The sequence below is a fragment of the Lycium ferocissimum genome, chromosome 9 (genome assembly GCF_029784015.1).
Source record: "Lycium ferocissimum isolate CSIRO_LF1 chromosome 9, AGI_CSIRO_Lferr_CH_V1, whole genome shotgun sequence".
In the NCBI taxonomy this organism is placed as follows: Eukaryota; Viridiplantae; Streptophyta; class Magnoliopsida; order Solanales; family Solanaceae; genus Lycium; species Lycium ferocissimum.
The window spans coordinates 59,011,740-59,037,807 of record NC_081350.1 but is presented as its reverse complement, the minus strand read 5'-3'; the positions used below and the strand labels follow the sequence as shown (position 1 = coordinate 59,037,807).

Sequence of the window (26,068 nt, the reverse complement as noted above, 5' to 3'; positions counted from 1 at the left end):
CCATAACAATATCAACAATGCCATAGCCAAGAGATTACGACCAAGTCGTTATAGTCTTTCCTGCATTTTTGCCTTTTTCGAGCATTGATTAGCTCACTTTTGACCCGAGAGGACCGTGACAAGTATCCCGAGGTGTCTAGATCAAATTCGGATAACTTTTTGTGAAAGGCTTTAAGTGAAAAAGAGTTGAACCCAAAGTTGACTTTTGGGTAAACAGACTTTTTTCCAAATTTGATCTATTTCGAGAGGTCCGGATGGTCGTTTATAACTTATGTGTATATCTGGTTTGGTTCCCAATGCACTCGGATGCATTTTGGGACTTGGGTTGGGAAATTTGAAATGAAGTGTATTGGGGTAGAAAAACAACTTTCCATAACTTTGGAAAAATATTTTGGATCAAACTCCCTTTTTGATCTTCTTCTTCCTTATGAAGATTTGATACCCTCAAGAACACAAAGAACATCCAAATTTAAAACCCTTTCAAATCTTCTTGTTTTTCCACCAACTTTTAGATCTAGGATCCGCTTCACCTAGAGAACAAGATTCAACACTCAATTAGCTTCAATTTAACCCTAAATTTGAAGAACCATTTGAAGTTCTTCAAACCTTCAAAACCCAAAATGGTAGATCCTTCAAATTAGCTCCAAATTAACTCAAATTTCGGATCTAAGTTTTCTATGATGTAGAGAACGAAACCCAATAGGTTTTAACCTCCAATTTTACCTCCTTCAACAAAACTCAAACTTGTTCTTCAAGCTTGAAGCTCCAAGAATGGTGAAATTCTCAAAATACCTTCAAAATCCACCAAACTTCGGATTTAGATGTATTCCACCTCAATAAACTCAAATCTAACTTCAAAAACAACAAAATCAAACCACAAAAAAAAATCAATTTTTTTTTCAAGAGCTTTAAATACAATGGTGAAACACTCTAATCTTCACCAAACCTCTCCAAACTTCGGATTTAGAGATTTTAGATATCAATAAATACAGATTCAACCTCAAATCCAAAAAACAAACATCATAACACCAATTTTCAAATTTTTCTTGATTTTCGTTTTTTTTTTCTCTTGTTCAACCAAGGATTGAAGAATCAATGGAATGATCCCTTTACCTTGCTCTGATACCAAATGATAACAAATCGATTTGGGGACGAAGCTAAATCAATTCAAATGCGAAAAATTAAAGGATATGAAGAAAAAGAATGAGGAATAGAGGGATAGATACTTGACCCGAATGGGGGAATCCTATAGACAAATCTAGGTATATTAAACCTAAACCCTTCTAATTTGAATTCAAACACTCAAAAGAACCAAAGCAATATGAATCAAGGCAAGAAGTTCACTTGAAATCCACAAATGAACAATCTTCATCAATTCATCGGAAATAAAAGGTTCTACAACCAACAATGGAATCCACCATCATATGACTAAACTAACACTAGATTCTACCTAACAATCTATCACTCAAACTATGAGTATCTCTCAAATATTCATTATCCAAGTCTAAGTGCAAATGAGGGTCGTCCTCCTACTTATATGATATGATCCGGCTTGTGGAAGACAGAGATTCAAATAACAAATACGTGAAAATAAAGATAACGAAGAAATCAAGGGATGAGAAGTGAAGGATTTGAGATGAGAAGAAGAGGGATAAAAGCAAGAACCAATTAGTAAAGGAGTTATAGGCAAACTTAGGTATATGAAACCTGAACCCTCCTAATCGATTCCTACTAACGAACCTATACTATTTGATAATTAACCAAGAGTAATCCAAATGAATCCACAAATGAACAACTCTATTGAAAATCGATGGAAAAGGGTTTCATAGCCAATAATGGAATCCACCATGATTAACTATCACTGGATTAGCACTACACTAAACTACCAAACTATCACTCAATTTAGAGTATTCATCTCAATTCAACATAATCTAAGTAATGAAATGAAAGACAAGCTATATGTACAAGCTAAGTAAAGAAGACTACTAGGCAATTATAATGCTACCTTTAATGAAGTAAGGGCCTTGTTTGGCTAGTCTTCTTAGTGTAGTCTTCAATTCAAGGATTGGCCTTCAATGGACAAACACGTCCCTCCTTGCATAGATGGCCTCCTAATCAACCTTGCATGCATGGCCTTCTTGCAAGCATAACTCTCTTTGCGCAAAGTAGCCACTAGCACAAATAGCCCTTTCCTCGAGCGCTAAATCTCCCAACCAAGCAATCTCCCAAACCTTGTAGGATTCCACCTCTACGAAGCTAGTCGAGACTTGGCTCTCATCAATGATCATCATCAAGTGTGTAGTATAGAAATACACACTTGAGGCCCTTTGAAACGCTCCAAATGTGGTGAATAAGCTCCAATGAAGATCATAGACTCTAAGTTGAGCTCCACCACGAAGCATAGGCTTTATAAATGCACTCGAGCCAATGAGAATAATATCATTATACTTCTAGGAAATAAGAAGAAACCTAACTATTACATTATTGCCCTTAATGAGGGAAGGGTCTTGTTTGGCTAGTTGGATGTTGGCTTGAAACTTGAAAAGACTCCTTCTTGCACATATATCCATTATCCAATCCTCAAAGCTTGCAATTGTGACCATTTGCATCTATGCCCCTTATTTTGCACGTCTAGCCACATTTGCATTTCTACCGTTTTGCACTTCTAGCCACTTTTGAGTTATAGGCCTCTTTTCTTGTTGCTTCTTCTCCAAGCCTCGCCCAAGCTACCTTTCACACATCGTAAGCCATCTTGTGTGGCTTGTAGGAGCCTCCAAAGGCCTTCCATGCCATCGTTGTCATCCATGCCGCTTGTAGAGTTTGAAGTTTCATGACTTGGCCTCGGGTGGATGTCTTGAAGTAAAGTGTGCCAAGTAGGATCATATCACATATAAACAACTGAAGAAAATGCAGAGTACAACGATTAACCAATAATTTGCTTATTGAAAATTATTTTTCTGGGATAAATGTTCCATAACAAATAAATGCACTTACAAACTAAACATCTACTTCTTACGAGACTCATTAGAACAAGAGCACCTATTGTGGCCAAGACGTCCACAAGTATTATAAGCATTCCTACGTTTACCAATCATCATCTTCATTAATGGTTTGTCTCGCTTTTTCTTTGGCCTTCCTGGGGGTATCTTGTATCTCGGTGGTAAAACAACTTCATCGGATATGTGTTTAGGAATATTCCACTCACTCTCGTCAGGGAGAGGATCAACTGGCACATCATACGTCTTCACCACTGTTTTTGGTTTGAATAGATTCGAGCAAAAATCATCGGGCATAAGGCTTTTACTCTTCAAAAGACCCATGCGTGCGGACATGGTATCTCATCCATTTGGAACCTCTATAGCTGCATGTTTTATTTTTAAGATCAATTATGAAACGCCTTGATTGATCATGTACGGTATACACAAATTCAATCGATGGTTCAATCTAACAAACAAGAATTTTGTCAGAACAGGATTTACATAGATCAGTACTTTCAAACCTATATTGAAATACATTTAACAATATATATAGTCATACTTATATAAATTTAATAGTAAACATACCGTCATACGTAGAGATTTACACTCATTTATTGATAATAATTCTTTGGAATGCTTTCCCGAGCGTTGTGAATGTGTATGTACCGTTTCTTCTATTAGTGCAATTCCATCTTCCGAACATCTTTCTCACTTCTTCAAGAAAATCAAAAACAGGCAACTCTCTTGCTGCTACTAGTTTTCCATTAATACACTCGGCTATATTTGAGGTCATTGTCCATCTTCTGTTAACTGGTGAATACAGTCGAGCCCACTTTTCCCTTCCAGCATCCTCCAAGTAATCTTTTACCCGATAGTCAACCTTCTCAATCTTCTCCATTATCTTGTCTAACTCATCCTGTGTGTATGCTTTTGCAAGTGCATAGAATATGGGGCTCAATACTTCATCTTTCGTCTTGTAATTCTTTGTCACATTTTTCCATAAATGCCATATACTCACCAAATGTGGCCTAAGTTGGATATACTATTAACACTGCCTTAATAATGCTCTCATGCTTATATGGTACAACACACATGTTATCCCTATTCTATAAGCTTGTCTGAACTGCTCAAAGAACCACGTCCAAAACTTATCATTCTCGGAATCTATCACACCATATGCCAATGGAAAAATATTTCCTGCACAAACGTGAATAATATTATGGAGAAATGTAGCTAAAAAATATAGGGAATACTATGAAATTACTCTTTGCAACATTTGATTTTACAGCGAAATAAAGCAAATTTTTTATGAAATACATTGAAATATAATGAAATATACTTTACAGTGACAACTTTTAACTGTGAAATATAGCTTAAAAATATGTGCAATACATTAAAATACAATGTAATATACTATTTTAGAGTGTTATTGTACAATAACCAGTACCATAAAAAACTGAGTCATTCATTTAAAATATAATGAAATATACCCCAAAAGGAAACAACAAAAAAAAGTGACTACATACCTGCACCATCCATCGTGTTAGCTGATACGAATGTACCGTTATATGTAGTTTTAAGGTGGGAACCATCTACTTCTACTATTGATCTACAACACTCGAATCATTTTATGAACGCTTTAAGGGGTACAAAAAAATACAAGAACTCATTTTGTTCTGATTTATGCATTCTCACATGTGATCCAGGATATGTTTTCTCTAAGATGTACACATACCCCGGTAACTTCTTATATGATTCAGGTGGTTCCCCTCTTAATTCATTCATTGCCTTTTTCTCTAGACCTCCAGGCCATCATATAAGAAACATCAATGCCAAACTAATTTTTTACGTCGTCTACTATATCATTAGGTGTATATTTCCTTTTGTGGTTTGCTATTTTTGGCTTAACAACTGATGCCCAAATAAACCCACTTGTTGCTTGTCTTTGGGAATACACCCTGTCCTTCAACAGACACGTATATTCATCATGGAAATATCTCACTCTGAACATTTCAGAATTGGCAATACTAGAAGCTCGGAATTTCCAATGACAATCAGTTGACCAGCATACCAGAGTGTAACTACAAAAACAAATCCATGAAAAATAACAGTAAAATTAAAGTTCAAAAAACATATTTCAATGTATTTAATCCAATACCTTTGAAATATAAACTCAGGAAATAGTATGCCACTATAAACAGTATGTATTTCAATTTATATTTCAATATATTTCAATATATACAACATACCTTACTGCATTTGACCTCTCTGTTCTGCAATTGAATCTTTTGCGAATTGCATAATTTGCCATAACTATCCTCACAGTATCCTTATCCTTGTATATCTGATCAACGAAAACTTCCTTCTGTTCATTGTTCGAAATTATGAAGTTGTTGTTGTTTTCAAATAATACAACAGCCTTGGAACAATCCGACAAATCCAAATCATTTGATTCAACTACATCCATAGCATGCGTATAATCTTCAATTTCAATTTGAAATCTATCGTCCCCAACTGTGGATTCTCTGGACACAAATTTATCAATCCCATTATCAGTTATGGTAGCGCATATCGGATACATCTCAAATCCTTTGTTTTCTCTCTTAAGCTCAACAGACACCCTAACTCCCATATCATTGTGTATTTCAATCGGTGTAATGTCTCCTTCGAAAGCATATTTTATTGAAATGGATTTCTTACTAGTATCAACTCCTATCTGAATCGCAATAATCTCAAGCAACTCAGCGTATGAACAATAATCTTTGAATACGATTGCGTTTATTTTGTAATTAACAAAGCAATTCTGGTCGTTAAAAAACCCAGAGTGTCTGATAACAACTGTTATGCTTGACATCTTTAAGCCTCGAAATATATCAAAAATAAAAAGATCAAATACTACACTCGAAAAATAATTCATCGTTTCAATCACAGAAAACAGAAACAAAACAAAAATCTAAAAAACAAATAATTGAAAAAATTGAAATTTACCTTTTGTAGATTACGAAATACAAATCCGATCGTCACTATGATTCTACATATACTCTCGTTCACATGGCATTGAATGTATTTCAACTTCATACTAGAAGCATTTGAAAGTATAAAACGTAGCTCGTTAAGTTTTTCCTCTAATTGGAAGTTTTATTGGTTTTGAATTCAATTTTTTTTGAATGTGATAGTAGTGGAGAGAGATATGTGAGCTGATAGGGATGAATATGCGTTTTGCGTGATTTATGGGACCATTTACATTGATCCTCATATTATTATTTTTTTTTAAAAATCTGTTCCAAAAAATAGGCTCGATTATTTGAACTTGTCTTACGTTCGCTATATTTCTCCTCGTATTTCAAAATAATAGAAATACACGCGTTTTGTCAAAAAATCGGCTGTTTGGGCAATATTGCATTTTGTAGTTATATCCAGTTAGAAGGTAACAAAAGGTAGCTATTTGAGTAAGATTTACAAAAAAGAAAAGAAAAGAAAAGAGAGATTAGGAAAAAGAGACAAATGTGAATTCCAGCAAAAGAGAGGTTCTGAATTTTATTTCTTCATTGTATATAAATTACTTCCTCTGTCCCAATTTATGTGGCAAAATCTCTTTTTTAGTCTGTCCAAAAAAAAAATGTAACATTTCTATTTAGAAACAATTTAACTTTAAAATTCTCATGTTACTCTTAATGAATGATTTATAGCCACAGAATCATCTAAGGTTTATTTTAGACCACACACATTAAAAGTCAATCATTCTTTCTTAAATGTTGTGTCAAGTCAAATGATGTCACATAAATTAAGACATACGAAGTAACGTTTTTTGAGGGGAAAAAAATGTTTGGCATGTAATATCGTTAGTGTCAGCCATGTGAGGGGTTTTTTGTTTTAAAATTTTGATTGTTTTCTCGGTATGCTATTGGCTTGAACTTACAGAAGAAAAACAGGCTAAGATTGTCTTAAAATGCTATTGGCCCAAACAACGCAGATTAACCTATTGATCAATGGGCAATTCGCAGAATTGCCCTTCTAGGGTGGTATATATGTTGTAGTCTTTATTTTGCCCTTCGGCTTATCATATATATATATCAAAAATTTAAAAAAATTTTATATATATATGAAGCATATATATATATTTTTTTTAACTTTTAAAACTTTTAGTAATGCCTTAACTAAAAGTGTGCCCCATAAAATATAACTAAAAGTATGCTTGCAAGCGTAAGTTTCTTAAGGCATAACTAAAAGTTTGCCTTATAAGGCAAGTTTAAATTTTGTTATGCCCCCTCCCGGCGGACTTTCTTTAGTATATATACATATATATATATATATATATATATATATATATATATATATATATATATATATATATATATATATATATATATTTTACTTTTCAAGGTAAACTTTTAGTTATGCCTTAACTAAAAAAGTATCCCAAAGACATAACTAAAAGTATGCCCATACGGAACTTTTCCTTAATGATAACTTAAATGCCTTAAGGAAAAGTTCTTGTCTTATGGGGCATAATTTTGTTATGCCTTAACTAAAATCCACATAAGGCATAACTAAATTATGTCTTAAAAAATTTAACTTATAAGGTGATTTTTAGTTATGCGGATCCCGGTATAACTTTAATTTTTCCTTAAGGACTTTATGCCGGATCCGGCATACACTCCCCCCATCCTGCCTTGCGAAATTATTTTTTTATTTTATGCTTGAGCGGGGTTGAACCGTAACTTCATGTATTCACCCCGCTTTCCCAAGCGAAGGGCACAACTTAAAGACCAAATATGAGGGGTAAAATTTAAAGACCACAAATTTGAGGGGCAAAATTTAAAGACCAACCTAAAATAAGGGCAATCCGTGCAAAAAAATGTTGATCAATTAATCAAATTTTCTGCACGGATTTCCCTTCATATGAACTGGTCTTTAATTTGTGATGTTGACATGTGTGTTCTTTAATTTTTGCCCATGTTGCTTACTTAAATGAAAATATTTAGATATGCTTTGCTCGATACAAGTTCTGTAACATTTTTATATTCGGAAACAGGAACGAATCAAGGAGGGGGTGGGGTTGTTCACTCGGATCCGCTCGGAAAAAAATCTCTTTGTCTATATAAGGTAATTTTGTTTTATGTACATGTATAGATTTTGAATACCTTAAATACAAACTAGAGATTAGCTCAGTGGTTAAGGAGTTCAAAGTTTACCTTGAGGTTCAAAGTTCAAATCCCAGACACTACATTTTTATTTTTTGTACTCCCCTTAGTGAAAATTCTAGATCCACCACTATTCGGAAATTGAACTTTTGCCTCAGCGTTTCCTGTCCGACTTGCATGTGTTAAGCATGCTGCCAACGTTCATCTTGAGCCAGGATCAAACTCTCCATGAGATTCATAGTTGCATTAATTATAGCTTCTTTGTTCGTAGACAAAGCGGAGTCAGAATTGTCTTTCATTCCAAGGCATGACTTGTATGGTTAATCATACTCTGGCAACTATATGTAAGATAGAGTTTGATTTTTTGGAGGTGATAGTGGAAAAGTTGATAGATAAATCATCCTTGCTGCCACTCTACAGAGTCATACATGATATTTTCACCTCATCCGGCTCCTCGTTTAATTCTTTTGAATTCATTGGATACAAGTTCTTAAGGAATTAAGTAATGTGGCGTAGGTTGTATAGTGTTTTTCAGATTATGTTGAGCATTGAGAATTTTATCTATTTCAGATAATTTATGTGAATGTGATAGTACATATGCTGAAGCTAAACACTAAATATGCCTAGCGAATTCTAAATTTGTACATTGATGATGTTAAATGTTAAAAATTGTCTTGTAAAATATAACTTGTGATATGTTATGATACATATGCTGAAACTAAATGCTAATTACTGGCCTAAATTTAATCTACTGAAGTTGTCACCACGAGCTAAGAATTGGAAGATTGGTGGGCCTGGTGGCTTTCATCTGGCTGGACTGTCAATCTAAGCAAGCTGGATGTGATATTTTATTTTTTAAACCGTCCCTTTTTTAATTGTCCTTTTAATAATTGGATCAGAATGTAACTAACTAATCCAAGTTGACGAGATAAAGTGCAGTCAAGCCAATCCCAGTTCATTCATCTGACGTATTCATCGGGAAGTGTGAGGAATATGGTATATGAGCTACACTAGTTGCTTTGATTAAATTTTAACGACACCTTAGTATATATGCTAGTGGTGGCGGCGGAGCCAGAATTTATGATAAGGGGGTTTAAAATATACATAAGTAAACACTCGAATTTTTTTAAAGGGATTCAACATCTACTATCTATACATAAAAAAATAATTTTAATCATGTATAAGCAGTGTAATTTTTGCCAAAAGGGGCGAACCCCCTTAGCCGTATGTGGCTCTGCCCCTGGCTAGTGGTTGGAGGAAATGGGATATATTACCCTCTTAGAATTTAAATAAAAGAAAATGACCTTTTCAGATCTCTTATGTTAAAAAAAATGATATCTCTTGTAAAAAAGTCGTAAAACTATTTCTTTTTTTTTTTTTTTGGAATAAGCTAAAAACCTATTTCTCCAGTGGGAGGAAATGAGGTTTTTGCATAAAGATCTATATGTTGTATGAAATATTCCGTTCGTTGATTTTCATTTGTCTATGTTTGACTTGACACACCTCTTAAGGAGTAATAAATAAAATGATAATTTTACTATATCATCCCTAATTATTATAAATCATCCAAGTAATTGATATCACAAACATACTCTAAAAGTTGTGCAATCACGAACAATTTTTTGAAATTTTCAACTCAATAATTAATAATAAGGGTATAATAGATATGGGACAATAAATTTTCAAACTGAATAAATAAAAGTGGATATCTATTTTTAGTATATTAAAAGTAAAAATGGATGGAGGAAGTATTTGGGTTAGCTTTATGTTGTAGTTTCTGGTAATTGGAGTGTTCAGATTAATATTTTGAAATACTTTTTGGAGGACATTTATGTTAGTTTTGGGGAAAATCTGTTTCGTCTGTTCTTGCATTGTGGAGAACATTTTAATTAGACTTTTGGAAACCAAAGATTATAGTTTAACCCATTGCCACAAATGGGGAATTTTAATTGAAATTAATGTATTCAATTCAAAATTATAGAAGAACATTAACATGTTCAAATTGATGGATTGTGACTTGTCTGGCCAAGTTTCTTAGAAGCTAATAATGCTCATCTTTGTTTACTTTACTTATTTTAAAAAGTTGACATGCTTGATCAAAGTCTTTAGAAAACACAATAAGCCAAAACAAGTAGTTTTATTTCAAAAGTGTACTGATCTAATATTGACAAAAATATTTTTCAAAGCAATTAGTCAAACACAAGCAACTACTTTTCTTAACAAAAAATACTTTTTAAAATAAATAAATTTTAAAAATTTGACCAAACAAGCTATTGGTTCTACTCCCTCCGTCTCAAATTATGTGATATAGCTTTACTACACACGGAGTTTAAGAAAAAAATGAAGACTGTTGAAATTTGTGGTCTAAAATAAGTCATAAGTATTTGTGTGGCTCTAAATCATTCAATTAAGGGTAAAAGAGTAATTTTCAAGTAAAATTATTTCTAAATATTAAAATATATCTTTTTTTTTTTTTTTAAATAGACAAAAAAGTGTATTACATACATCGAACACATGAGCATTAATTTTAGGTAGGGTCATTATCGTGGAAATACTACTACTATATGATAAGAGAAACTACCTAGAAATGCAAAGGGGGTGGGCGGCCAAGAGGAAAGTCAAAAAGAATGACCAGAATCTTGTATTTTTTGTTTGTTCACTTTTATGTGAAAAAAGAACAAAATTGGATTCCAATTTTCGTAAAAGCTAAAAGGCTCAAACTCAATCTCCCTTTTTGTCCAATTTCTTTGTGGAGGAAAAACCACTTGGGTCCTCAACCCTTCACTTTTTCTCTGACGCCACAAACGTTACACATTTTGGAAAGTGCGCATATAATATATACACTAAATAATAAATAAGTATAGCCCATTTGTTTAGCAAAAATAAAATTCTCTCTTCGGTTTATTTGGGTTTCATTTAACGTACTTCGAAGCGACATTTTTGCTCCATTAAGGTAATTAGACAGTTAAAATTGTTTTGTTGATCTAATTTTTCTTTGTTTTGGAATGATAACTGTAATTGCATTGTAGTTTAGTTCTTCTCTTAGGTTGTCTTGTAATCAGATTCATAAGTATAGGGACCTGCTGTGAAAATCTATGTATGATAAACTGATAGAGGTGGATCCTGTAATGAACATGCTATACAATTTTGCTTTCTGTTTGTTTTCTTTTCTGGCAAGCAACACAAGCTGAGACAATCCTAGCCCAAAAACTCTCTTTCAAAGATAGAGATGAATTTACAATTTACCAGTTTTCAAACAAAATAAATAAATAGAGTTGAATATGAGTTCGATAAGAAGATGTGACACGCGTAAATACTGCAGGCAGGGAAGGCTAAACAGAATAGGTGACTCCAAAATTTAGAAGAGGCTTAAAGTTTATTTAATAAAAAATTTATTTGATGATTATTCTTATAGCTTTTTAAAATGCAAGGCCGGCACATCTTCAGCTTACTCAGGACATGATCTTAGATGGGAAGGTATGGAGGTCGAGTATTAGGGTAGAAGGTTAGTAGGTAGCCGAGTGTTGTCGTACTTTTATGTGGGAGAGGCAGGGGGCTAGTCTCCTCTTCTCATCTTCTCCTTATTTAGTATTCACGTGGTATCTTAGTCTTCGATCTTTACTACTACATGCTGCTTCATTTGCTTTGTTCATCTTGCTATTTTGTTGTTGTTATTTTCCTTTCAATCTTGCTTTGATTACACTTCTTTTGAGCCGAGGGTCTATTGGAAACAGCCCCAAGGTAGAGGTAAGGTCTGCCTACATCCTACCCTCTCCAGACCCACTTGTGGGATCACACTGGGTATGTTGTTGTTGAGATATTGTTGGTCTTAAGTAAAGTCTTAGTGATTTTAGTTTTAAAAACTTCTTTCAATTGAGGCAACTGTTATAAAAGCTATTAAAATTATTCTATAGCTATAGAAACACTTAAAAATAGAATTAAGACTTCACATGATTGAATATGCCAAATTAGAGTATGATTTTCTTCTTGTACTTCTCCTATCAGTTTTAGTTCCAAACACAGGTTCAAACCACCAATATCATAGTGACTATTATGCTTTAAATGATATTTAAGGTTAAGAATGTCTTTTCAATTCTAATCGTTTAATAATCTGATTATCTTGAGCTTCAAAGATGTCTAGGAAGGCACTCAAAGAATTGAAGATCTTATAAAGACAAAGTACAAACAAGATTGATTCAAGTTGGAGTGATTTAGGCAAAATTAAGAAGTAGGAAGTAATTGCAAATTTAATTGCCTACCACTTTCAACCGTAATTACATCAATCATATTTTTAAAAGTAGCATAAATTTTGGAAATATGCGCGTGTTGATTGGTAGAAGTTATCTAAATGTCAAGTGCCAATATTTTGTTGTTTAGCTCAATTCCTTGCTCTGTTCGGGTGTTTTTGGAGGTAATCAAGATGATGTTTAAATGTTTAGTTTCACAAATACTCTAACCTCGGAATTGGGAGTGCTCACCTGATATCAATTCCTTTGACCTGCATTGTCAGTCAATAAGGTCATATGGCAACTGGTATAGCTTCAGGAAGCGGACGGTTACATTTGAGGGAGCCTGTCTACTGGAGGAATAGCTATGGAAAAGCTCACTGTCATTCCAATAAGATCCTGAAGGGCATGCAAAACCAAATCCCTTGGTATGTATTAGGGCGATGCTTCTTCACTCATCTCTCCTTCTCTCTCTATTTTTCCCTCGTATATTATCTTCTTTGTAGTGCCCCTTATCCTCTCTTCTGGGGGAACAACTGTCAAAATGTTTTTAGTTTGGAGTTTTAAGATGTTATTATATTCCAATTTGTAATAGTGATAGGCATTCACGTGTTGTCTGTAGGACTATTTATCCTCAAATGAGAACTTACTGAAAAGGAATCTTTGTTTACATGTTTAGTGGTAAACCAGTAATATCTTTTTTCATGAGGTGACAGAATCCTAAAAGTTTTGTTTTTTGAGTCATTTCCTTATTCCTTAGAATAGAGAAAGGTTGTTATGTCCATTTTCTGGTGGTGATGTGCTAATTAATTTTTCCAGGTCTTCTTGGATTTCCAAACTCTTGCAAGTTGATAGAAGTAACTATTCACAATGTCAAGTAAAAACAAACTGGAAGTCTCACAGAGGAACAATCAAATCATGCCAGAGTGAAGGCTCAACTAGGTATTTCGATTTTGCTGTGATTGGTAGTGGAATTGCTGGCCTTCGATATGCTCTTGAGGTTGCCAAACATGGAACTGTGGCTGTGATAACCAAGGCCGAGCCTCATGAGAGTAACACTAATTATGCTCAAGGTGGTGTAAGTGCTGTGCTCTGCCCAATGGATTCAGTGGAGAGCCACATGCAAGATACAATTGTGGCAGGTGCTTACCTCTGTGATGAGGAGACTGTTAGAGTAAGTTCATAGAATATTATAGTCTCTTCAGTTCCGTGAAGCAGTTTCCCTTTTTCAGTTTTTTTTCTTTGGAGACTATGTCCCTTTACTTCTCCAAAAATTTTCCCAGACTACTTAGTTGGATGAATAGGAAAGTTCTCGATCTATCTTTCAGGTTGAAACCAAAGGAACTTTCTGTTTAGACGGCTTTTGCCACAGGATTCTGTAACTGCCAAAAACTGGAAAACTGTAAGAGCAATGGGGCAGTTAGGTTTGTTTTCAATCTGAAGCTGAGTGCCAAGCAACAATACTACAAGAAAGGCTTTATGTCTGTTCCTTGCTTCTGATGTAGGTGCTTAAAAGTTGAAAAGAAACTGTTGGAGAGCAGAGAAACTAATGGCGGGTAATATGGAAGATCTCCACTGGTATATGGAGTACTCCTATTCTTCACGGTTCAAATCGTTGACTTCTGTGTTTGAACATTAGGAGAAGAGAGTGAAGGTGACATGCAAGAAGGAAGAAATACGAATTAGCCAGGAAATGTACTTGTTTGTCTCTCGGTTTGATTGTGGGATTTCATTTAGTTGTACGTACCATGTTTTCTTTTTTAAATGAGAACACACAAAGGTATCATTAGCACTTCCCTAAGTCAGCACCAATTTTTTAAGGGTCACCGCTTAGTTTGCTCTATGCTATTTTTCGTTTGTCTCTGTAAATATATACTGTTTCAAGGAAGTTTCATGTTGTGCTTGAAAGAAGGGATATCGTTACTGATATCTTCTTCTCAGTTCGGAAAAACTTGGTCCATGTAGTTGTGCTTTTTATGCAATCTATGTACTCCAAAATTTGCTTTTAGTTTACTCTTTTAAAATCTTCATTCTTTTAAGTGTATCTTCTTTCTCCAGGTTGTGTGTACTGAAGGACCTGAGAGAATTAGAGAACTGATCGCTATGGGTGCTTCGTTTGATCACGGGGAAGATGGAAATCTGCATCTAGCCAGGGAAGGGGGGCACTCCCATCGTCGAATTGTTCATGCTGCTGATATGACAGGCCGAGAGATAGAAAGGGCCCTATTAGATGCAGTTGTTAAGGATCCTAATATATTTGTGTTCCAACACCATTTTGCTGTAGATTTGTTGACCACTCAGGTAAGTTTATTCTTTGATAGCAACTGTTTGCATTGGTTATTATTGAGAAAAAATTTCTGCTCTAGCATCAATTTGGTCCAAGATGTAGGGTTGTTGCTCTAATCTAATTAAACTTGGCATTATTCTTTTGCTTCTGTTGTTTGTACAAACATTGCTTGTGTGAATTTTTTGCACTTGCTTATATTTTGTCCAAACTGAACGAATGAACCCTTGTAGATATGATTAAGCAAGTAGTACAATGCAAGTGAATGACAATTGAACATGATGATAGTTGTGTAAAGGTGGCAATTGAACTGTTCAATAAGTCATATAAATATTTGCTAATGTTATTTTTTATGCCAAATGCAGGATGATTCTGAAATAGTTTGTCATGGAGTTGATACTATAAACACGGAAACACATGAGGTAAGTACAGTTGCTTTCGCTCATGTTGACCTCCATGATTTGTACATATCCTCAAAATGATATAAATTGATTTCTTAGGCTTCTGTGCTCTTACTTTGGGTTTCTAGGTCATAAGATTCATTTCAAAAGTGACTTTGCTGGCATCAGGTGGAGCTGGGCATATCTATCCAAGTACTACTAATCCGCCGGTATGGGTTTCAATATCTTCTCCTCCAAAATGTTGTTAGTTATAATAACGTTACTCCTTATAATCAGTAATATGGGGGGAGAAGGTGGGAAGGAAACTCTTCCCTGGTGCGGGAAGCTAATAGTTACTTTTTTACCATATGACTAACATACTTTTGCATTTAATTGTTAGTGATAAGCTTATTACCTTATCAAAAAAAAAAAAAAAAAAATTGTTGATGATAAGCTTGGTCACAGAGTATCTTTTGTAACATATAAGGATCTTATCAATTGACATTGATGCAAACAACATTCCATAGAGTATTAATTGTTCCACTCTATAGCAATTGCATGCTACGCTGATGTGCAATTAGATATAACAGTTCGCTGCCCTAATAAAAAAAAGAGGAAAAGAAAAAAGAAAATAGATTAGCTGGGTAGTCGAATAACAGATGATCCTTTGCTTGGAAGTGTGGATTCTTACGTATGTGATGAACATAATAAATTCTTTTTCTTATACACAATAATTTCTGTACAATAAAAGCAAGATAAATTGTTCAAAGTTGTACTAACCAGGATTAGGCATCTGCTGTTCGCTGTTCTGCTCATTATCTTTTTTTTTTTTTTTTTTTTTTTTGAACTTTTCTCGGAGCAACTAATTGGCGGTAGGTCCAGTTCTGTTTTTATATTTGACCATTTGCACCTTTATTAATGAACAGAAAAGTTTAACTTTGTCGAATGTGGGCATGCGTAAAGTTCTAATTCATATTGGTATGATGGTTGTAGGTTGCCACTGGAGATGGAATGGCTATGGCTCATCGAGCTCAAGCTGTAATTTCCAACATGGAGTAAGTAATTGATGTAAAAAAGATTTCTAGACTAGCCGTCGGCTCTCTAATTGATGGTCCTCGTTCGATCATCTTTTGGATGGTAGACAAGTCTTTGTCTGCAAGGTTGATGAACTATCCCCGAAGGTCGCATTAGTAATTACAATTCTCTGCCTCGTGTTGCCAGGTTTGTGCAATTCCACCCGACTGCCTTAGCTGATGAAGGCCTTCCCATCAGACCATCAAATACCAGAGAGAATGCTTTTCTGATAACTGAAGCTGTTAGAGGTGACGGAGGCATCCTTTACAACTTAGATATGGAGAGATTTATGCCATTGTATGATGAAAGAGCAGAGCTTGCCCCGAGAGATGTGGTAGCAAGAAGTATAGATGACCAGCTCAAAAAGCGTGGCGAAGAGTATGTTCTTCTTGATATTAGTCACAAGCCCAAAGAGAAGGTTCTTTCTCATTTTCCTAATATAGCTGCTGAGTGTCTCCGCTATGGGTTAGACATAACACAGCAACCGATTCCGGTGGTCCCCGCTGCTCACTACATGTGTGGTGGAGTCCGTGCTGGGCTCGATGGTGAGACTAATGTACGAGGTCTTTATGTGGCAGGTGAAGTTGCATGTACTGGTTTGCATGGTGCGAACCGACTTGCTAGCAACTCGTTAGCTGAAGCACTAGTGTTTGCACGAAGAGCTGTACAGCCTTCAATTGATCACATGAGCGTGTCTAAAATTAATCACGGTGCTTCAAGTTGGTGGGCCCGGCCTGTAGCCCCTGTGTTACTGGGAGATATTGTACTTAACAAAGTCATTCGTCGGACAAGGGAAGTGAGGAAAGAATTGCAGTCAGTCATGTGGGAGTATGTCGGAATTGTTAGGTCTACCTCGAGACTAACCCTTGCAGAGAAGAGAATTAAAGAGTTGGAGTTGAAATGGGAAACATATCTATTTCAGCATGGCTGGGAACCGACCATGGTTGGATTAGATGCTTGTGAGATGAGGAATCTCTTCTGTTGTGCCAAGCTGGTAGTTAGCAGTGCTCTTTCCCGACACGAGAGTCGCGGGCTTCATTACACCATTGATTTTCCTCACGTTGAGGAAAGCAAGAGGTTGCCAACGGTCATTTTTCCTTCACAGCGAAATAGCTCATGGAGCTCGCGGCAATTACACAAGCAGCAGATATGTTAGATACTCTTACCTATTTGCCATTCTTCCTGCCAAAACTTCCAAGTGCGGGGCATGATTAGTTTTTAGGTAAATGGATTATTGTCATTCTTCCTGCCAGTACTTTTGGAGCAGGGCAAAGTCATTCTTTAGTGAAGTATTACTTACATGCTTATACTTATATATACTGACTAATTATAGAAGCCAGAAGAGAGGAGCTTCGGGTCAATACGCTTGCTTGGGCACACTAAGTTTAATGGCATTCTGGGCCTTCTGTTAATAATTGTGCATTCTTTACTTATACTGTATGATTTAGAACTTTACATTGGTCTTCTAATGAAAAAGCACCAGTTATCTTTGTTAGAAGGGAATGCGTTAATTTTGCGCGGCAACCACTTTTTACATCTCCACTTAATATTCAATTACTTCTTAAATATTTTTGTATCCGCAGCTAGGATATACAAACTTCAGAAAAATTGCTATCCACTTCTTTTTCATGTGTTTTTCGGATCTATAATAATTGAAGTACAATGCTTTGAAGAAGTGAATCTTGAATTTTGAATATAAAAGTGAGTTTAATAGTGTGGGTGTCGTTGTCTAAGCTTGGAAACATTGGCAAATCACCATTGTTGCAAGCTTGAAGGAGTCTTGAACCTTGATAATATACGTGAGTTTAAATCAAGTTGATGCCAATGTTTCTCATTTGACCCTCAGTTACCAGGAACCAAATATACGAATTCGGTTGAAGGCAAGACCTACATTATTTTATCAAGAGTTAACTTACATAATATACTAGTTACAATATACAATATGCTATAATAGAATAATACTATATGCAACTTTTTGAAACTGTTAGCTGCATAAGGGCATTGTAGTGTAGATAATGTTGTATGATTATGAAAATGGATCTAAGCGACATCGTCCGTAATGAGTCGATTGTTTCACTCAACATTTTCTCATACTTGTTGCTCAATGTTGAATTTGAATATTTGGCAGGTGCCCTGTTAGGGTAATTTTATTTCTTTACCATGTACACTACACGCGCGCGCGCACACAAAAAAAAAAAAAAAAAAAAAAAAAAAAAAAAAAGGAAAAAAAAAGAGTCGAAGTTGTGACGGAAATATTGTGTCAGACAAGTCCATCACAAATTTATGATAGAATTTTGATGGATTTGTGATTTATCATCCTTCCACACCCAAAAATTTGAGGAAAACATATAATTTATGACAATTTTGATTACTAATGAATTTATGACAGATTAGTGACGGAATTTAGAGATGATTTTTGTGACAAAATATATCTGTTGCGAAATATTGGCGGTAAAATATTTTATCACAATTCTGTCACAATATTATTAAAACATATAAAGCTAATAGAAATTACTCCCTCCAGTTCATAATAAGTGCTCACTTAGCCTTTTTATTTTGGTTCAAAATAAGTGTACACTTACATAATTAAGAAGGAATTAACTTTATATTTTCAGAATTGCCCTTATAAAGTGCTAAGTGACCAGATCCCAAAGTGTCAAATTAATAGTAATATGTAAATTTTAATTAATATTAATTTAGTCAAAATGCTTATTTCGATTTAGGAGTGACAGTAGTATTTTCTTAAGGAGTGTATTAGTCACGCCCCAAATCTAGAGAGGCATGGTCGGCACCCGGTGCCTTCGTCGGCCCTAACGAATCACTCTTTAGTTGTAACTCTAGAGGGGTAACCTTCAACTTAGGCAGATGAGGCCTACCTACAAACAAACAATACCAACTTAGGCCGACAAGGCCGCACTTTGAAACATCTGTAAGCAATAACTATCATATCTAAAGGGCACACACACCCAAAACATATATACATAACTGTGCAGGCCGACGAGGCCGCTATGAGTGTCTACAACCAACTATACCAAAATAGACTTAGACAAAAGGGCCGGCAAGGCCTCAGTACTGGCATACAACACACAAGACTCATCTACAAGCCTCTAAAGAGTACATAACTGTATCATAGTCGGGACCTACCCATCATACCTATATACACAAAAGAGAGACTCCAAATCTAGACCTGGCAACTCTGGATGAGTGGAGCTTGCCAATCAGCTGATGTTTGGTCTCGCCTACTGGGGAGGTCTATCTGTCTGTCTGTCAGCATCTGCAGGCATGAATGCAGTGCCCCCGGCAAAAGGGACGTCAGGACGAAATAATGTACCAAGTATGTAAGGCAATAGAATAACTGAAAACTGAAACTGAACTGAAAAGCATAGTAATCTGGAGGCCAAAGAATGCCCTAAAATAACTCACCTGATCTAACTCATATCAATGCAATATAATAATATCATATCTCTCACTGACGAAGTGGTCAGATAACTGTAAAATATCACTGACTGTAAGTCCAGACAAATATAAAATCTCACTGACCAAGTGGCCAGGCAATGATGTCTCACAGAACGAGCAGCCAGGCATAATGTCTCACTGACCAAGTGGTCAGGCTAAAGAAAATATATGTATATCACGCTGTATATCAAGTATATGCTGGAATATATATATATATAAAGCATCACCATGTCTCTCTATCTCTATTGACATCAAAGGCATAAGGAGCGGATAAGAATCCCTCAGGAGGTACCACACAACCATTCATGAGTCTATAGATCGCTAAGACATAATCTAGTCGATAAGGTTCTCGTTATATTCTTCGTAAGCTCTTACTAGACGTGGAATCATGTCAAGAAGAGGAAAGATACCCATTACATACCTCAAGTTGTCAATACGATCCAACAACGAACTTGTCGCAACTAGAATGACAACCCTATAACAAGGTATACATGTATTAACTTAGGTATCACTAGTATATCATGTATATCGAATGATAACTCGGTTCTAAAATGAAACGGTCAGCATTTATCCTATTTCATAACCACCACAATGCAATCAATAAGACCAACAAATACTACGACAACCTCTTCCATGTCTCGTTGGACTCAAATCACCAATAACACGAGGATATACACAAATCATCCCAATATACACTCGTATACAATGCTTCTATACATTATTTCCTTTCATTTCCATGAAGTATAACAATAATAACACAATAACAACATCAAAAACACAACCACTATGAGACTACAAGGGAATTCCATCAACAACACATCAAATATAAGCTCTAAAACAACCCATACGTTCATTACAAGGCTTAGCACAAGTTGAGTTTTCCTCCCACAAATTCTTCATCCAACAAGTTGTTTAAAGACTAGATAAACTCAAGAACATGTAAATGAGATGAAACCTTACCTTGATCGCAAGATTAACCCTCCTCAAGAACAAGAGATGAGCTACAACTATCAACACACAAAGAAGATGTGACTAGCAACACTATGAACTTCTCGAGGGTGGATTCGCACCAAAACTTTGCTAAACTTCACTTGACTAGTAGAGAAACCTCTTGGAGGTTAGGGATTGATTAGGGAGTGTTAAGGATGAAAAATAAAGCTTGGACGACTTTAAAACATCAAGGAACCACCCCACCACCTCCAAATACGGTGGCACTTGCGGTCGCAAGTTCCCACTTGTTGCACCGCATACTGGTGGCTCAGGTGGGCAGTGAGGTCACCAAAAACAACCAGTATGCAGCCTATATGAGGTGGAGAATACCCCGTATGTGGCCGTAAACTACCTCTCAAATGATAATCTTCACAAAACACGCTTTCTTCGATTCGTTTGCCTTTTAAACCTTCCGATACATCCTAAACATGGTCTTAAACTCTTATATACTTAAGATGGACATGTCTAATCTTATATGACCTTGAAGATAGTCCCGCTCTCCAAGTCTATGTCGAATAACTCACGGCGAAACTTAACGTACAAAAGTACGAGGTGTAACATGCTTCCCCCCTCAGAAACATTCATCCTCAAATGTTAAACTCTTAGAGGTCTATAGAAATTTTGATAGAGTCTCCCCTACAACCATATCACTACCAACCTACCACACAGCGAACAACAAAACATAATGCCATACAGGGACACAACAATCAAAAGTAATAATGGCCTCACACGACCGACAAAAGTAGCTCGCAACATAGTACTCACCTGAATGTGACGGTGTCTTGGTCAGAATCTCATCTGAGATTGGAAACAGGTGGGGGTATCTGGATTTCATATCTTCCTCAGCCTTCCAAGTCATCCCCTCAATGTTCTTTTTCCTCCAAAGTACTTTTACCGAAGCTATATGCTTGGTTCTCAATCTACGAACTTGGCGGTCTAGGATAGCGATATGAACCTCGTCATATGATAACTATTCTGTGACCTGGACGTCATCAACTAGTACGACTTGGGAATGATCTCCAATACACTTGCGAAGCATGGATACATGAAAGACCGGATGCACTGACTCCAAGTCTGAAGGTAGGTCTAACTCGAAGGCTACCCTGCCTACTCTACGAACAATCCTATAAGGCCCAATATATCTAGGGATAAGATTTTCCTTCTTATAAGGCCCAATATATCTAGGGATAAGCTTTTCCTTCTTGCCAAACCTCATGACGCCCTTCATCAGCGACACCTACAAGAATACCCAGTCATCTATATGAAATTCTAAATTTTACCGCCGATTATTTGCATATGACTTCTGGCGACTCTGAGCTTCTAATAATATTTCTTGAATGAGCTTGACTTTCTCTGCCACCTACTGGACCAAGTCAGGTCCCAACAAGTTTAGTGCTCCAACCTCGAACCATGGGATAGGAGATCTGCACTTCCGCCCATATAGGGCTTAATATGGGGCCATTTGAATGCTATAATGATAACTGTTATTATACCCAAACTCGATAAGTGGCATATGATCATCCCAGCTACCTCTGAAGTCCAACACACATGCTGGTAACATATCCTCGAGTGTCTGAATAGTGCGCTCGACCTACCCGTCTGTCTGTGGATGGAATGTCGTACTGAGATTTACCTGCGTCCCCAAACCCTTCTAGAAAGATCTCTAGAAGTTAGCTATGATTTAGCTATGAACTGAGCGCCCCTATCTGAAATAACAGACGCTGGGACACCATTGAGTCATACTATCTCCTTAATGTATAACCTTGCATAATCCTCAGCTGAATAAGTAGTTCTGACTGGCAAAAAATGTATCGACTTCGTAAGCTTATCAACGATCACCCATATAGAATCGAACTTACACTGAGATTAGGGTAAACCCCTAATGAAATCCATATTGATTGATTCCCATTTCCATGTCGGAATTTTTATATCCTACAACAATCCACCAGGCTTATGGTGTTCAACCTTTACTTGATGCAAATTGGAGCATTGGGTCACAAACTCAGTTATATCTTTCTTCATGTCATTCCACAGTAAACGCCTCTAATATCATGATACATCTTCATAGACCGGGATGAATAGAATAGCGGGAATAGTAAGCCTCGGCCATGATTTGCTGACGTAACCCTACAATATCAGCAACGCACAATCTGCCTCAATATATTAGTATTCCTCTCCGGTGATCTCAAAGGGTCATTTCTTTTTCTATGGGGCTGTATCTCTATACTGAATCAATGCAGGGTCCTGGTATTGGCGCTCTAACTAAGGATGACGTCGCTGTATCCTGAACGGTAACTCCCGTATCACCTGAGTCCAATAATCGGACTCCCAAACGAGCCAACTGGTGAAGCTCATGAGCTAACCCTCTCTTCTCGGTTCACAAGTATGATGAACTACCCATCAATTTGTGGCTAAGGGCATCATAATCTTTCAACAACTCTAACCACAGTCTCTGCCACAACTTCAACTCCTTCTACTTAAAGATGTACTGGAGACTCTTTTGATCTGTGTAGATATCAACATGAATTTTATATAGATAATGCCTCCAAATCTTAAGTGCATGCACCACTACTACCAGCTTTAAGTCGTGGATCGGATAATTCTTCTCGTGCTGCCTTAGCTACCTTAAAGCATAGGCAATTACTTTACTGTGTTGCATCAAAACACGTCCCAACCCAACGCTCGAAGCATCACAATAGACAGCATAGCCCTCTGATCCCTCTGGAAGTGTTGGAACTGGTGCTAAAGTCAATCTGTCTTTTAACTCTTGAAAACTTTACTCACAGGCGTTTGTCCACTGGAACTTAGCTGCTTTCTGAGTCAGCTTTGTTAGTGGTGCTGAAAGAGTAGAAAAGCCCTCTACGAACCTCCTGTAATACCTTACCAATCCTAGAAAACTATAAATCTATGTCGGTGTTGTAGGTCTAGGCCAAGTCTTCACGGCCTATATCTTCTGGGTATCAACCCTGATGATCTCGTCTGATACAATATGCCCCAGTAATGCCACCGAGTTTAGACAAAACTCACATCTAGAAAACTTTGCATATAGCTTCCGATCCTGAAGAACCCGGAGTACTGCACTCAAATGATCCGCATGCTCGGCTTCTGATCGAGAATAGACGTAATATCATCAATAAGTACAACCACAAACAGATCTAAGAAGGTTCTGAATATGCTGTTTATCAAATCCATGAATACTGCTGGCGTATTAATCAACCCGAAAGACATTACGAGGAACTCAAAATAACTGTATCTTGTTCTGAAGGCTGTCTTCGAAATATCCTTCTCCCTGACCCTAACCTGATGATAACCCGATCTCAAATCAATCTTCCAGAAACATCTAGCAACCTGCAACTGGTCAAATAAGTCATCGATCCTCAGGAGTGGATACTTGTTCTTTATCTTCACCTTATTTAGCTGCCTGTAATCAATACACATCCGCAATAAGCCGTCTTTCTTTCTTACGAACAATACTGGTGCTCCTCACGGCAAAGTACTAGGCCTAATAAAGCTTTTCTCGAGCAAATCCATCAACTGCTCCTTCAATTCCTTCAACTAAACGGGAGCTACCCTACAAGGAGGAATAGATATCGACTGAATATCCGGTAACACATCTATAGTGAAATCAATCTCCTGCTCTGATGGAATGCCTAGAAGCTTGTCTGGGAATTCATTCACCACTAGGACAGACTGAAGAGTCGACGATTCTGCCTCTGCATTCTAGACTCTAACAATAATATAGATACAACCCTTTGTAATAATATTGCTCGTCTTGAGATAGAAAATAAACCTACCTCTCGGCAAAGCTGTGTTGCCGTTCTACTCCAGAGCTGCTTCCCCTGGTAAGTGGAATGTGACAATCTTTGTCCAGCACCCAACGTTAGCATAAACAGACGCTAACCAATCCATACCCATAATAACATCGAAATCAACCATCTCTAACTCTATAAGATCTTCTAGGGTTTGATGATTACAAACCACTACTGTACAACCTCGATAAATCTTCCTAGTAATAACAGGCTCACTATTAAGTAACATACGACTGTCTGAATCTATCAATGTATAAACATTATATGAACGGACTGTCAATGTACCTGTCACAACCTCTGGTGAGGACTCCAAGTTCTAATGACTTGCCAAGGCGTAGATACGATTCTGAACCCTGACGCACGGGAGTTCTTGTTATATCCTGTATTTCGTACATTGAGACAATCCGGTTTAACTATGGAAAGTTAGGGGCAAAACCATTCCGGGATACAAAGTCGGGACTTTTGACCTTCGATTTCGTTTTAAGACCTAAGTTGTTCATGAATTTGTTGGTATGGAACCATTAGAAAAATTTGGGACCAAAAGTGATATAATTGGAAGTTGAAAATCATGCAATTTTTGGCCTTGTAGCCGTGTGGACTTGAATTGGTCCCACCCATTTTGTGTCCAATTTTAATTGCTCCAACACATGAGTGTGGGCCATGAACACATGTACAACTCTTGTGGAAGCTTAAAAGATGACTTCTAAGTCATCTTTTCTCATTCTATACTTAGCAAAAAAAATCAAGAAGTTGAAGAACAACAACCAACAACTCTCGGCCAAGAACCAAGAAAACCAAGATCAATTCAAGCCATCCCAAAATTATTTCCTTCATACAAACCCACTAATTGGAGGTCCCTAAGTAGCGTGGAAGTGTTGTTGGAGCGATCAACCCGCTAGTTTTCATTATTGCAAACCCTAGCCTATTGTGAAGTTGAAGGAAGAAAGGTAAGATTTGATCTTTTTTTATGTGTTATGAATGGTTTATATGTGTTGTAGTATGCTAAAATGGAAGAAATTCATGATAGAAATCAAGTTGAAGTTGAAGGTGTGTAGGTGGTGTTTGGCCGAGTATGTGCATATTGTGTTGGAAGTAATGAATTAATGTTAGTTAGCATGTTTTGATTGTTGTAGTATGAAGAAAAGAATGAAAATCATCTTTGTATATTTGTATGGTGTTGGCCGAATGGTCCTCCTTTGGTGTAGTTGGGAATGAACAAATCGTCGTTATTATTTTGGTTGTCGTCGTTATGGATTTTAGGATGAAAATGCAAGTTTAAATGACTCAAAGTGATGTTGTGTTGGTTGTAGGTTGATTTGGAAGTTAATGTGAATTTTATGTAATTTTTGTAGTTATGGAAATTGTATTGCTAACGTGTGGATTATTAGTGTAATTCATGAATTTGGAAGAGAAGAATGTGGATCATGTTGTTCTCGGGTTTGGGGAAGAATTCGGGTGAAATGGAGAGTTGTTTGGATTGTTTGGAAAATTATGTGAATTGTTTAAAGCATTCTGGAATATTGGTTGAATGGTTTTTGATTAAGAATCGAACGTATAAACGTTGATATCGATTTGAATGTAAGTAGTTGAAGTGAGTATATTGGAATATTATGAATGTGGTTGAATTATATAGAAAAGTGTATTTAATGTTAGAATGCATTTTGAATTGCTTATTGATGTTGTAGTTTGGTTGTTGGTGTTGTTATTGATGAATTTGGCCGAGTTGA

General features: G+C 36.3%; 2 protein-coding genes across 3 annotated transcripts; one reads left to right on the top strand and one right to left on the bottom strand.

The window, feature by feature from the left end:
- Positions 1-3,005: 3,005 nt before the first annotated feature.
- On the bottom strand, positions 3,006-4,517 carry LOC132032110 (uncharacterized). Its single transcript, XM_059421903.1, has 5 exons — positions 4,505-4,517; positions 4,103-4,175; positions 3,691-4,006; positions 3,354-3,444; positions 3,006-3,250 (listed from the first exon to the last, which is right to left on the bottom strand). The coding sequence occupies exons 1-5, from the start codon at positions 4,515-4,517 to the stop codon at positions 3,006-3,008; spliced, it is 738 nt and encodes a 245-aa protein (XP_059277886.1).
- Positions 4,518-10,767: 6,250 nt separating this feature from the next.
- On the top strand, positions 10,768-17,469 carry LOC132031392 (L-aspartate oxidase 2-a, chloroplastic). 2 transcript variants are annotated; one of them, XM_059421327.1, is made up of 8 exons: positions 10,768-11,075; positions 12,633-12,776; positions 13,168-13,522; positions 14,407-14,649; positions 14,998-15,054; positions 15,162-15,242; positions 16,006-16,067; positions 16,234-17,469. In XM_059421327.1, the coding sequence occupies exons 2-8, from the start codon at positions 12,646-12,648 to the stop codon at positions 17,240-17,242; spliced, it is 1,938 nt and encodes a 645-aa protein (XP_059277310.1). In that variant the 5' UTR covers positions 10,768-11,075; positions 12,633-12,645; the 3' UTR covers positions 17,243-17,469. The 2 variants fall into 2 exon arrangements, with proteins under 2 accessions (XP_059277310.1, XP_059277311.1); XM_059421328.1 differs by lacking the exon at positions 10,768-11,075 and adding an exon at positions 11,940-12,533.
- The last annotated feature ends 8,599 nt before the right edge of the window (positions 17,470-26,068 follow it).